Source organism: Carcharhinus amblyrhynchos, chromosome 7 (assembly GCF_965287045.1).
Source record: "Carcharhinus amblyrhynchos chromosome 7, sCarAmb.v2.hapA, whole genome shotgun sequence".
In the NCBI taxonomy this organism is placed as follows: Eukaryota; Metazoa; Chordata; class Chondrichthyes; order Carcharhiniformes; family Carcharhinidae; genus Carcharhinus; species Carcharhinus amblyrhynchos.
This window is the reverse complement of record NC_137330.1, coordinates 61,918,092-61,930,821: the sequence shown is the minus strand read 5'-3', so window position 1 is coordinate 61,930,821 and position 12,730 is coordinate 61,918,092. Positions and strand designations below refer to the sequence as shown.

Below are 12,730 nucleotides of genomic sequence, written 5' to 3'. Positions count from 1 at the left end.
TATTTTTCCACCCCTTCTCTGAGAAGCACCTGATGAAATATCACGTCTTGCCAGCTTTACACCATCTGATAAATGGAGAGGAAAAAATAGTTCTACACCATTAGCATGTTATTTATCACAGGTCACTATTGTGCACTTGGCAAGATGGAAAATGAGTATGCATTAATTATTGACTAATCAAAACAGTAACTTTTTTTTAAAAATAAAAATGCACAATACCTTAGTTTCCACAGGCATTTCCAGCTGTGAGACTTTTGAAGGAGTGGTTTTGTATTTTCCTTCTGTTTTTTCACCTGTTCCTTCCACTTTAACACCATCAACTGACGCAGCAGTAACATCTGCCGTTGAACTCTGCGAAACATCTACAGAAGGTGAATTGCGCAGCAGGCCTACTTCATCACTGTCATCAATTGGGGCTGTCAGAGAAAATAAACTTTTTTTGCTTACATCTGTCGCCAGCAGCTTAGTTGGCTTGAATGTAATGCGAATGACACCAATGGCATTAGTTCAATCCCCATACTGTTTCTCATTAATGGAAATAACTATAACATTTTATGTACTACATGTTTGGAAGGCATAACAAATATATATCTGCTATATATACTTATCCATCTCTGAAGGTAATAAAAGATCAGTGCTAAGAAATGAAAGTTTCCAAAATCAGGGTAGTTTTATTCTAGACATAGGTCAATGCGTATTGCATTATCTTAATATGTCATGGAGGAAAATTGCTGAGGAAGTTGGACAGTTCCCCCCATATCAAACTACAACCTTCCTCACCTGATTTTCCTGTACTCATTGCTCCCAGTGAAGGTGTCACACACAGACATCTGACTACATTAAAATCAAATTAGGGCAAATATTCATAACTCTCATAATCTGAAAGAAAAGTCCGTCTTGGTATTGTTGCATGCTCCATCAGTAGTATTTCAGAGGGACAGTCTGCTACAGATCAGCTTGATCCAAAGTAACAACCATATATGACTTAACCACATATGTCCTGGCAAAAAACTGAAAATAGCAGGTAATTTTTTTAAACCCAAAACTATTTTTAATGTTAGGGACATTGGAGATTATCTAAAAGAAATTTCTCTTGATTTTTCTTCCAAGGGAGGATCGGAGGCCAACAACTTATTGAAATTAATCACCCACCTACCTCCATCAAGACTTCTGGACATCCGCTTACTCGAAGTACGCTCAAAATATGGCGCAGGTCTATCTATGAGCGTGCTAGCCTCCCGTGTTTGAGCCTGGGTACGTCCACTGTATCGGAACTTTGACCCCAAAGTCAGGAACTTGCTTTTTGGCGTTTGTTCAAGAGACAGCAATCTGCAATTAATGATTTTAAGTGTTTCACAAATTCAAAATTAAATGCTTTTCAATGTTTATACATGATTCACAATGTTATGTATTGGGTCAAACTTAGAAAATAACCAAGCTATATTGTTCTGAGATCCTGGAAATATTTCATTGGAATGGGAATGAAGCGGAAATGGTCAAGAGCTTCAAATTTCTAGGTGTCCAGATCACCAACAACCTATCCTGGTCCCTCCACACCATGCTGTAGTTAAGAAAGCCCATCAACTTTCTCAGGAGGCTAAGGAAATTCAGCATGTCTCCTGCGACTCTCACCAATTTTTACGGATGCAACACAGAAAGCATCCTTTGCAGATCTATCACAGGTTGGAATGGCTCCCGCTCTGACCAAAGCTGCAAAAAACTACAAAGGGTTGAGAACGTACCCTAGTCCACCATGCAAATCAGCTTCCCATCCACTGACTCAATTTATACTTCCCACTGCCTTGGAAAAGCAGCTGCCATAATCAAAGGCTCCAAATATTCTGGACATATTCTTTTCCTTTCTCACTGGGGAAAAAGCTACAAAAATCTGAAATAATATACTTAAGAACAGCTTCTTCCCTGCTGCCATCAGACTTCTTATATTAGTTGATCTTTCTCTAAACCCTAGCTGTGAGTGTAACACTGCATTCTGCACCCTCTCCTTTCCTTCTCCTCTATGTACTCTATGAAAATAATTTGATAAGATGGTCACGGTGGAACCTTTTTAATGCACTGCATTTTGGCCAGCTAAATAATGTGACAATTGCCCACTTTTGAGTATGAACAGAAAAATAATTCATTGTCCTTCCTTTAGAAACTATCCACCGCAGATGTGCATTGCAGGGAGCACTTCACACTAAAAGTACTCAATTCATTCATTCTTCTTTGTTATATACATCTGTCTATAAGGCAATTTGTTATATGTTATGGATAAAGGTTGCTCAGGGAATTATAGCAAGACAAAAAGATAACGAAAGCAAAGGGGACAATTTGAACATTGCCACTGGTAGAGGATCATTTTGGATTATGAGCATAAAATGCCCCATCAGGATTGTACACATTTGAAATGGTCAAATTTAAGATTTGCATTCATTAACTTTGGCTAATTCAACAATTGTGAAACAAGTTTACCTGAAAAAAGTATGATGCTCCACACAAACCTTCCACAATCTTTTTGCTGCTCGGTGATTAGGCAACTTGAACCCAATAGTACTTTCAAACTGTTCTGTCTGGAAAGCAGAATGAAATTACATCTTAGTAAACAGGGATTCCCAACAAAATAAAATTGTTTGTCTAACAAGAAATCAAACTTTGTACGACTGTTTAAATGTAAAAGGAACTTTTTAAAAACTCAATCTACACCCTACCACATGTGGAGCATGAAGGATCAAATAAACAAGTTAGAACATAGAACATAGAACATAACAGCGCAGAACAGGCCCTTCGGCCCACGATGTTGCGCCGACCAGTTAAAAAACAATGACCCACTAACCTAAACCAATCCCTTTTCGTCCATAAACCTATCCACGGATCTCTTAAACGCCCCCAAACTAGGCACATTTACAACCGCAGCAGGCAGGGCATTCCAATCCCTCACTACCCTCTGGGTAAAGAACCTACCCCTGACATCCGTCCTATAACTACCCCCCCTTAATTTAAAGCCATGCCCCCTCGTGCTAGCTTTCTCCATCCGAGGAAAAAGGCTATCACTGTCCACCCTATCTAAACCTCTAATCATCTTATATGTTTCAGTAAGATCCCCTCTTAGCCGCCTTCTTTCCAGCGAAAACAACCCCAAATCCCTCAGTCTCTCCTCATAGGACCTCCCCTCCATACCAGGCAACATCCTGGTAAACCTCCTCTGCACCCTCTCCAAAGCCTCCACGTCCTTCCTGTAATGTGGGGACCAGAACTGCACACAGTACTCCAAGTGCGGCCGCACCAGAGTTGTGTACAGTTGCAACATGACGCTGCGACTCCTAAATTCAATCCCCCTACCAATAAACGCCAAGACACCGTATGCCTTCTTAACAACCCTATCTACTTGATTACCAACTTTCAGGGATCTATGTACACATACACCTAGATCCCTCTGTTCATCCACACTATTCAAAGTCCTCCCGTTAGCCCTATACTCAACACATCTTTTATTCCTACCAAAGTGAATTACCTCACACTTCTCCGCATTGTTGTTTGAGAGCTGTGCACTGTGCATTTCTTCTGCTACCACTTCGCATGTTTTCCATTGGATTGTAGTCTTTTCGAGTAAGTCTGAAAACAGTTCCAGCTTCCAATGGTTCATTTTTCCCTGTTTCACTGAATTGTAACATCCAGTATCTGTCAAAGATCCTTTCTTCCAGTCTTCTGAGAAATCTTGAAGATTTCCAGTAGTATATCTCAGCAGTTATTTCCTTTCCTTGGCCACCAAAGGATGAATCTATCAGAGTTCTTACATAGCAGCTGGCTCCCTTGATCAGAGGACTTGCTGCCATCAGCAACCTGCCCAGCAGCTTACATAGAACTCTTTCTTCCCTGCATTTTGCATCTGCTTTTGTCTTTGTCTCTCTCGTGGACTCCATCTCTCTGTTTCCCTATTCAAAATCTCAGAAACTCTAATAACAAGAATATCTGTTCCTGCCTTTGTTTTCAGATGTTAAATATGGCACATGCTGTTCAATCGCACCCAACCTGGCCTTCCTGACCCCACCGGTCTCCATGGTAACCAAGCCCCATACAAAGGCTTATGTTGGACAGAACCCCTATCCGATTACATGACTTTCTCCATTCCATCATAAAATAAGGAGTCCAAAGCAAATCCATTTTATAAACCCTTGCACTTGTAACATGATCCATATATAGTCATGATTCCTCTGATACCTTCTGCAACAGAAACAGTTTCAGATACTCTAGCCACTATTTCCTTTGCAACAGGAATGTGCCATATCTTTATTCTTCAGCAGGTGGATGATCTATTTCATCTTTGAATAGCAGTTACAACAGTTGACATACACCATCCTCTTCTTAGCTGAGCTCATGTTGAAAGATGTTTTCAAACACTCACCAGATAGAAGGCATTGCAATGGGCATTTATGAGTCTGAGACATTTGGGTGCTTTCACATGATATACGGAACACCGTTTCAATTCTACTTTGGTCCTTTCCAAGTTCATTATCAATGCACTGACAATTCTTCAGTCCGGCTTCATGTTCTCACTCTGGTCCAAAGGATGTAATTCACCAAACTTTGAAATTTTCTTTACATCTAAAAGGCCTAATTTTCACTTTTCACCAGACCTCCTGAAATGTCCTTTCTCCTCATCAAATCTTGCCTCCACAGTAATCAAGCACACCCCTGACTTCATCAGTTCATTTCTTAGCCTCTGTCCTTAGCCTACCCCACTTCTACTCAGCTACAGCAGGATCGTCCTCTTGCCTCACCTTCCACAGTCTCTGGATAATCTTCTGCAACAAATATTACTGCACCATCATGCACATTTTCCCCCACCTCACTTCATGAAATGCCTCTGCAAAACTTGTGTCTTCTCTTCTACCATCCTGCTTTTTATGCAATTGCTGGATGCAGAACACCAGTCCATTTAATTCTACTCAGCAATTCCAGGCATGGCCACTTCCATTTGAGATGACTATTGCATGCCCTTTCTCTAATCTAGCACTGCTCATAGTAGAAAGGACACTGCACTAGGAAAATCAAATATTAGGTGGATGCTTTGCCAATCACTTTGCCAGCACTATTTCCAAAATTCTAGGAGTTCTTTTTTCCCCCCAAAGTATACTGTTGCTCTGCTCAAATATAATGCAACATAAACCTTTTTCAAATTGTTAATTACATTGCATTCTTCTTTTAATTAGCGTCTCGTCAGTTTTAAATAAGTTAATGAGAAATCTATCTTTGTCAACTTGTTGTTTGAATAAATTCTCACCTCGCCAGGTCGGATTTTAATATAAAAATTGCTTCGTTTGTAAGAAATTTTTAGAATTTTTGGCCAAGCAAAGCGGTTAATTCGGAGACGATCCTTATAGATGAGCAGTCCATTCGCACATATGCCCAACATAATATCGACTCCTTCTGAATCCTATTTAAAATGCAACAGAAAAATAATGTTTGTTAAAATATCAACTTGGCATGGCGAAGTCTTGAACACACTAAAAGCAAATTCTCAAAATAAATTGGCAGATAACTATTACTAATTAGCAATAAAAAAAATCTCCAGAATAGAGAATAATTTAATTAACATGTTCTTTTAAATTGAAGTTAATTACTGGATAAATGGAGGAATATATGATCCACAGAAATGTATCACTGATCAAATTGCTGATCTGAAAACCCCTCAAGGAGCAGTGAAAAAAAAAAATCTGTAACAGCTGTATTTTAAAGTGAACTTTAAGAACATTATTTACAAATGTGATGAGATCAATTGTGAATTGCCCGACAGCACTGTTGATAAGTTTGTATAGTTTTTACAAAGCATGTTAGAAAGGCCACTATTTATTAAGTTTACGCAATGCTCTGTTAAAACTGGTGGCAGCAAATTATGTAGTATGAACATAAGAAATAAGAACAGGAAAAGACCATGGGTAGAATTTTTCCCCCCAAAATTCTATAGGGTGCGATTTTATCTGCCATTCACGCCACACTCCCGTTGCAGTGAAGTCAGAATTTGGCGGCCAGCCAAATCTCCATTCACTGTGGCAGAATGAGAAAGTCCTGTTAATGTGAAATGGTGGTAAGATTCTAGCCTAAGTGTCATAAAAGTCTGAAAACAGATGTGGTTTGTGGTTCACAACCTGTTTGGGAGATTTGCACTGGTACGTGTGTGGGATGGGGGAGCCTAAGCTTTCTGGAGAGGCTGGCTTCAGAGCACTCAGGCACCACTGTGCAGCACTGACCCTTCTACCACTCCACAAGTCACAGCTTGCCAAACTGAAAGTGCACCATTTATCCTTAACCCGTTTTCTATCCATTAACCAGTCCTCTGTGCATGCAAATATTTCACCTCCAACTTCCTGAGCACCAATTCTGCATATTAGCCTTCTACATAACATCTTATCAAAAGTTTTTGAAAATCCATATGTACTACATCCACCAGTTTTGCTTTTATCTACTCTACTAGTTACATCTTTGAAAAACACTACTTGTCAAATACATTTTTTCTATTCGATTTGTTCTAATCATAATATGACTGGTGTAAACAGCAGCATCTCTATCAAAAACTAGTTGTGGTTTTATATGCTTCTATGTATTGCCATTTTAGAGCTATTTATGTCACTGGAATTGTTGGTAGACAGTGAATGATCTAACTTGTTACATATCATTCTTTTTAACACTCAAAAAACTGTCCTTATAATTTGGTATGCAAAGAAACACTTCACTTTCTAGCTTTCAGAAACTATCCATCAAAGTTTATATGATGTTATTAATTTGAACTAAGGTTAGTTATATTTAATATAAACTATCGCAGATGTCACCTTAAAGTTGCCTTAAAGTAGTCTGAGTGCGAAGAATGTGTGCAATATGTAGCATCTTTTTAATTTATGAGCAATTCAATTTGATAAAAACCCATCACATAGGTTAGTTTATTACATAAACTACTGCTGGAAGTTACTTAAGTAAAAGTGATAAAGTTATTAACTAAAATAGCAACAGAAAGATCAAAATGCAGATAAAGGAAAGGTACTTAAAAATGAGGTTTCAAATCAATCTCAGAGACATTGTGGGACCCTGCTTGAGTTCTTTCTTTTTTTTTTATTCATTCATGGGACATGCATGTCGTTAGCTGAGCAGCATTTAATGCCCATCCCTAGTTGCCCAAGGGCAGTTGAGAGTCAACCACATTGCTGAAGTGAAGGTGTTGAAATTTGAGATTTGGCTTAGTAGAGCAATGGCTTCTGCAGTCAACCAGTTGGTGCTTTTTGCCTTTTTCAGGTGGATTTAGCAGGTTTGAGAGAAAGGAGCTTTCTATTCCTCACTAATTCTGCAACTACAACACTTGCAAATTGCCTGCACTCTATCAGCAGTACATCAGTTGATTTCTTAATGGCTTCATCTTTTTCTTCCTTTTACCAAAAGCCTTCTCTGTTGATGTTTCTCATTGTTCTTCCTGGGGTTCTGCACACTGCCTCCTTCATACAATTCAAAAAACATAAAAATAGCCACCATGTTAATTTTCAAGAAGTCACTATTTCACCAAGTAAATAAGTTAATCATGCTGTGATCCTTTGAAGTCCCTTCCTGTCTCCTGTTCCCTCAGAAATAAACATTTTAGAGGATTCAATGGACATCCCTGGATGTGCCTTTGCATTGTTTTACATGATTCTTCATAGTCAGTTCCTGAGGTAGGAGTTTGGTGAAGTTTGAATAAAAACCAGAAAATAATGTTGCCTCCCTTTACTTCCATTTTGATAAAGGTTTTTAAACTCAATGTAAAGGTTTGAAAGCATGAATATGCCTCGAAAACAGTTGTCCTTACCTGTTACATTATAATCACATATTCGTGACACAGAAAAATCTGCAAAATGTGCTCCAAAAAAAACCGAGTCAGGATGAAACAAAGCCACTAAACAGGAACAATAATGTTCCAAAATCATTTTCACAGCGCAGTCTTGCCAACTAGAAGTATGCATCAGGAATTCAGACACAAATGGATTTTCTATCCCTAAAATTATTGGATGTAAAATCTTGATGGTTACATGCATGAATTCCCAATATTCCTGGAGAGTGAGGTCCTGCTTCATAATAGTATTTCATAAAAATTACTTCCAAGATGTTACACCAAGAGTACCAAAAAAAATTAGAGGTAACAAATGGAAGATTTGTAGGTGCAGTAATATTTAGTTTCAAAGTTTAAACACTCACCTTCCAATAAAGTAAATATTTTTAACTTCTACATTTTATGATCTTCATAAATTTAAGACATAGATATGAATCTGTGATTCCAACATCAAGAAACTGCATGACAAAATTTTAAATTTTAAGGCTTTTACTGTAAAAAAACTAACTGAAATTAGCATTGACTAAACATGATCTTGTAAGCAACTAATATCATAAATTATAGGAAAAATACCCTCCTTTGAACTTTTAACACAGCTAAATCTGATGGCGCAGATCGACACAAATGGATACGATCTGGTGGCCATTACAGAGACGTGGCTGCAGGGTGACAGGGACTGGGAGCTGAATGTACAGGGCTATCAAGTGTTTAGGAAGGATAGACAGGAGGGAAAAGGGGGGGGCGTAGCTCTGCTGATTAAGGATAGCATCACGGTGGTAGCAAGGGATTATATTGGAGCCAAGGAGCAGAGGGTGGAATCGTTGTGGGTGGAGATTAGGAACAGCAAAGGGAGGAAGACGCTGGTGGGTGTCGTCTATAGGCCCCCGAATAATGATCTGGAGATGGGGCGGGCTGTTAACGCGCAAATAAGTGCGGCGTGCAGGAATGGGACGGCCGTAGTTATGGGGGATTTCAATCTGCATATTGATTGGTCGACCCATGTTGGACGTGGGGGGCTCGAGGAAGAGTTCTTGGAATGCTGCCGGGATAGTTTCCTCGAACAGTGTGTGTTGGAGCCGACGAGGGAGCGAGCTATCTTGGATCTGGTGCTATGTAATGAGGCGGGTAGAATTAGGGACCTTGTGGTGAAGGATCCTCTTGGGGAGAGTGATCATTGCATGGTGGAGTTTCTGGTGCAGATGGAGGAGGAGAAAGTGGGTTCCCGGACACGCGTCCTTTGTTTGAATAGAGGGAAATACGGTAGGATGAGAGAAGAATTGGCGAATGTGGACTGGGAGAGCGCGTTGGAGGGAGGGTCTGTTAAGGAGCAGTGGAGGATCTTTAAGGAGATCTTTCTTGGTGCTCAACGGAAATTTATTCCGATGGTCAAAAAGGATAGTAGGAGGAGAGGTAATAAGCCGTGGATAACAAAGGAGGTGAAGGAAAGTGTTAAACTAAAAGCGGAGGAATTTAGAGTAGCTAAGAGTAGTGGGCGAGAAGAGGATTGGGAGAGGTTTAAATGTCAACAAAGATTGACAAAGAAGTTGATAAGGAAGGGTAGGAGAAACTATGAAGCTGGGCTAGCGTTTAATATAAAAAAGGATAGCAAGAGTTTTTATAAACATATAAAAAGGAAGAGGCTGGCTAGGGTGAATGTTGGTCCTTTAGAGGATGAGAAAGGGGACCTAGTGGTAGGGGATGGGGATATGGCTAAGGTATTGAATAACTTTTTTGTTTCTGTCTTCACGGAGGAGGACGTGAATAATTTGCCGGGTGTTAGCGATAGAAAGGTGGTAGGACTGGAGGGTCTTAATGACATTACTGTTACTAGAAAGGCGGTGCTCGACAGACTGGAGGGGCTGATTGTGGACAAGTCCCCAGGACCGGATGGAATGCATCCGAGGGTTCTGAAAGAAATGGCGGAGGTGATAGTGGATGCCTTGGTGGTTATTTTCCAAACGTCGCTGGATTCCGGGGAAGTGCCGGATGATTGGAAAACGGCTAATGTTACGCCGTTGTTTAAGAAGGGTGCCAGGCAAAAGGCCGGGAATTATAGGCCGGTTAGTTTAACGTCTGTGGTAGGTAAAATGTTAGAATCTGTCATTAAGGAGGAAATTGCGAGGCATCTTGAAGGGAATTGCTTGATAGAGCAGACACAGCACGGTTTCATTAAAGGGAAGTCGTGTCTGACAAATTTACTGGAGTTCTATGAGGATGTGTCTAGGGCGGTGGATAGAGGAGAGCCGGTGGATGTGGTCTTTCTAGATTTTCAGAAAGCGTTTGACAAAGTGCCTCACAAGAGGTTATTGCAGAAGGTCGAGGGACATGGAGTTGGGGGTAGGGTGTTAGCGTGGATAGAGGATTGGTTGTCAAATAGGAGGCAGAGAGTGGGGGTCAACGGGTGCTATTCGGATTGGCGGATGGTGACTAGTGGAGTGCCCCAGGGGTCGGTGCTGGGGCCTCAGCTTTTTACCATTTATATAGATGATCTGGAGGAGGGAACCAAGTGTAGAGTGTCGAAATTTGCTGATGACACCAAGATTGGGGGAACGGCAAATTGTGCGGAGGGTGTGGAGAGTCTGCAGAAAGATCTAGATAGGCTGGGCGAATGGGCCAGGAAATGGCAAATGGAATTTAATGTTGGCAAGTGCGAGGTGGTCCACTTTGGTAGGAAAAATGGTAAGAAAGACTATTACTTACGAGGCGAAAAACTGCAGCAGGCAACGGTGCAGAGGGACCTCGGGGTCCTTGTGCATGAGTCGCAAAAACCCAGCTTGCAGGTGCAGCAGGTGGTCAGGAAGGCGAATGGGATGCTGGCCTTCATAGCGAAGGGGATTGAATATAAAAGTAGGGAGGTCTTGCTGCAGCTGTATAGGGCATTGGTGAGGCCGCAACTGGAGTACTGTGTGCATTTTTGGGCGCCGCACCTGCGCAAAGATATTTTGGCCTTGGAGGGAGTGCAGAGGAGGTTTACTAGGCTGATACCGGAGTTGAGGGGGTTGAGCTATGAGGAGAGGCTGAATAAACTGGGCTTGTACTCGTTGGAGTTTAGAAGAATGAGAGGAGATCTCATTGAGACGTATAAGATGATGAATGGGATGGATAGGATAGAGGTGGAAAGACTCTTCCCGCTCAAAAAAGACAATAGGACTAGGGGGCACAGCCTCAAGATAAAAGGGGGGCGGTTTAGAACGGAGTTGAGGAGGAACTTCTTCACTCAAAGGGTGGTGAATCTCTGGAATTCTCTGCCCGTTGAAGTGGTGGAGGCTGCCTCGCTAAATATTTTTAAGACGCGGGTTGATGGGTTTTTGATAGGAGAGGGGATTAAGGGTTATGGGGAGAGGGTGGGAAAGTGGAACTGAGCAGCGACAGATCAGCCATGATCTTATTGAATGGCGGGGCAGGCTCGAAGGGCTGGATGGCCTACTCCTGTTCCTATTTCTTATGTTCTTATGTTCTAAATCCCTACAGCAGAGTTACACTTTACGTTCTGCTCTCACCAGAATACCAGTTATAAGAACTAGTTCAACATCACTCCCAGCTTGCAATATTTCCATTTCTCCCTATTTTGCTGAGTCATAATATTGAGATACCATTAAAAGACACTTCAAGGTTTCCAGACAAGTCCCTAATTGAACACCAGCAATAGGAACCAGTCCAGCGATTCTCCCCCCACCTTCCCCAAGTCCAGCATGATATAGCTTCCAGATTCTTTAGATTTCCATGGTTTGCATCACTTTGACTAGAGAATGGGGGAGTTAATATAACTCCCCCATTCTGCCTGGTAGTATACAGGAAGGTTCCCTGATCTCTTCTCTGCCGACCATATTAGCTCTTATCTTGTAAGACTTCTCTTTCGTGATTTGATTAATTATTGTCACATGTATTAGTATATAGTGAAAAGTACTGTTTCTTGCATGCTATACAAACAAAGCATATCATTCATAGAGAAGGAACAAGAGAGCGTTACAGTAGCGTTACAGTCATAGCTAGGGCAAGAGAAAGATCAACCTAGTGTGAGGTAGGTCCACTCAAAAGTCTGATAGCAAGGAAGAAACTGCTCTTGAGTCGGTTGGTATGTGACCTCAGACTTTTGTACTTTTATCCTTGACAGAAGGAGGTGGAAGGAAATATTGTCCGGGGTGCACGAGGTCCCCAATTATGCTGGCTGCTTTTTCAGATAGTCAACACATAGAAGGCTGGTTTGCATGATGGATTGGACTACATTCACAACCTTTTCTAGTTTCTTGCAGTCTTGGGCAAAGCAGGAGCCATACCAAGCTGTGATACAACCAGCTTTCTAGGGTGCATCTGTAAAAGTTGAGTCACAACTGACATGCTAATTTTCCATAGTCTTCTAAGCAGAGGTATTGGTGGGCTTTCTTAACTACAGCATTGGCATGGGGGGATCCAAGATAGGTTGTTGGTGATCTGGACACCTAAAAATTTGAAGCTCTTGAACATTTCTACTTCTTCCCCATTGATATAGACAAGAGACGTGTTCTCCACTGCGCTTCCTGAAGTTGATGACTACCTCCTTCGTTTAGTTGGCATTGAGGGAGAGATTATTGCTGTTACACTAGTTTTTGTATCTCATTCCTGTACTCTGTTTCGTCATTGTTTGAGATCCAACCCACTATGGTGGTATTGTCAGCAAACTTGAAAATCGAGTTGAAAGGGAATTTGGCCACATAATCAGATGTAAAAGGAGTATAGTAAGGAGCTGAGGACACAGTCTTATGGGGCATGTTCTGTCTACAGTCTCACTTTTTGTCTACAGTCTGGGGCAAAGTCTGCCCACAGTCAACCCTAGCTACTCCTGCCTTTGTTTTCAGATGAGAGCACTTTGCACTTTGTTCAACCCTCTGTTCTAATGGTAAC

General features: G+C 41.2%; 1 protein-coding gene across 21 annotated transcripts in view; it reads right to left on the bottom strand.

Annotated features, from left to right (window-relative positions):
* epb41l2 (erythrocyte membrane protein band 4.1 like 2) overlaps positions 1-12,730 on the bottom strand; it is a 170,782-nt gene that overhangs the window by 22,052 nt on the left and 136,000 nt on the right. For all 21 annotated transcript variants that reach the window (XM_080192443.1, XM_080192452.1, XM_080192457.1 and 18 more), the window contains 4 exons: positions 5,282-5,434; positions 2,473-2,570; positions 1,157-1,329; positions 220-416 (listed from right to left, as the gene is read on the bottom strand). In XM_080192443.1, coding sequence (XP_080048569.1) covers positions 220-416; positions 1,157-1,329; positions 2,473-2,570; positions 5,282-5,434 — 621 coding nt within the window. The remainder of the gene's footprint in view (positions 1-219; positions 417-1,156; positions 1,330-2,472; positions 2,571-5,281; positions 5,435-12,730) is intronic.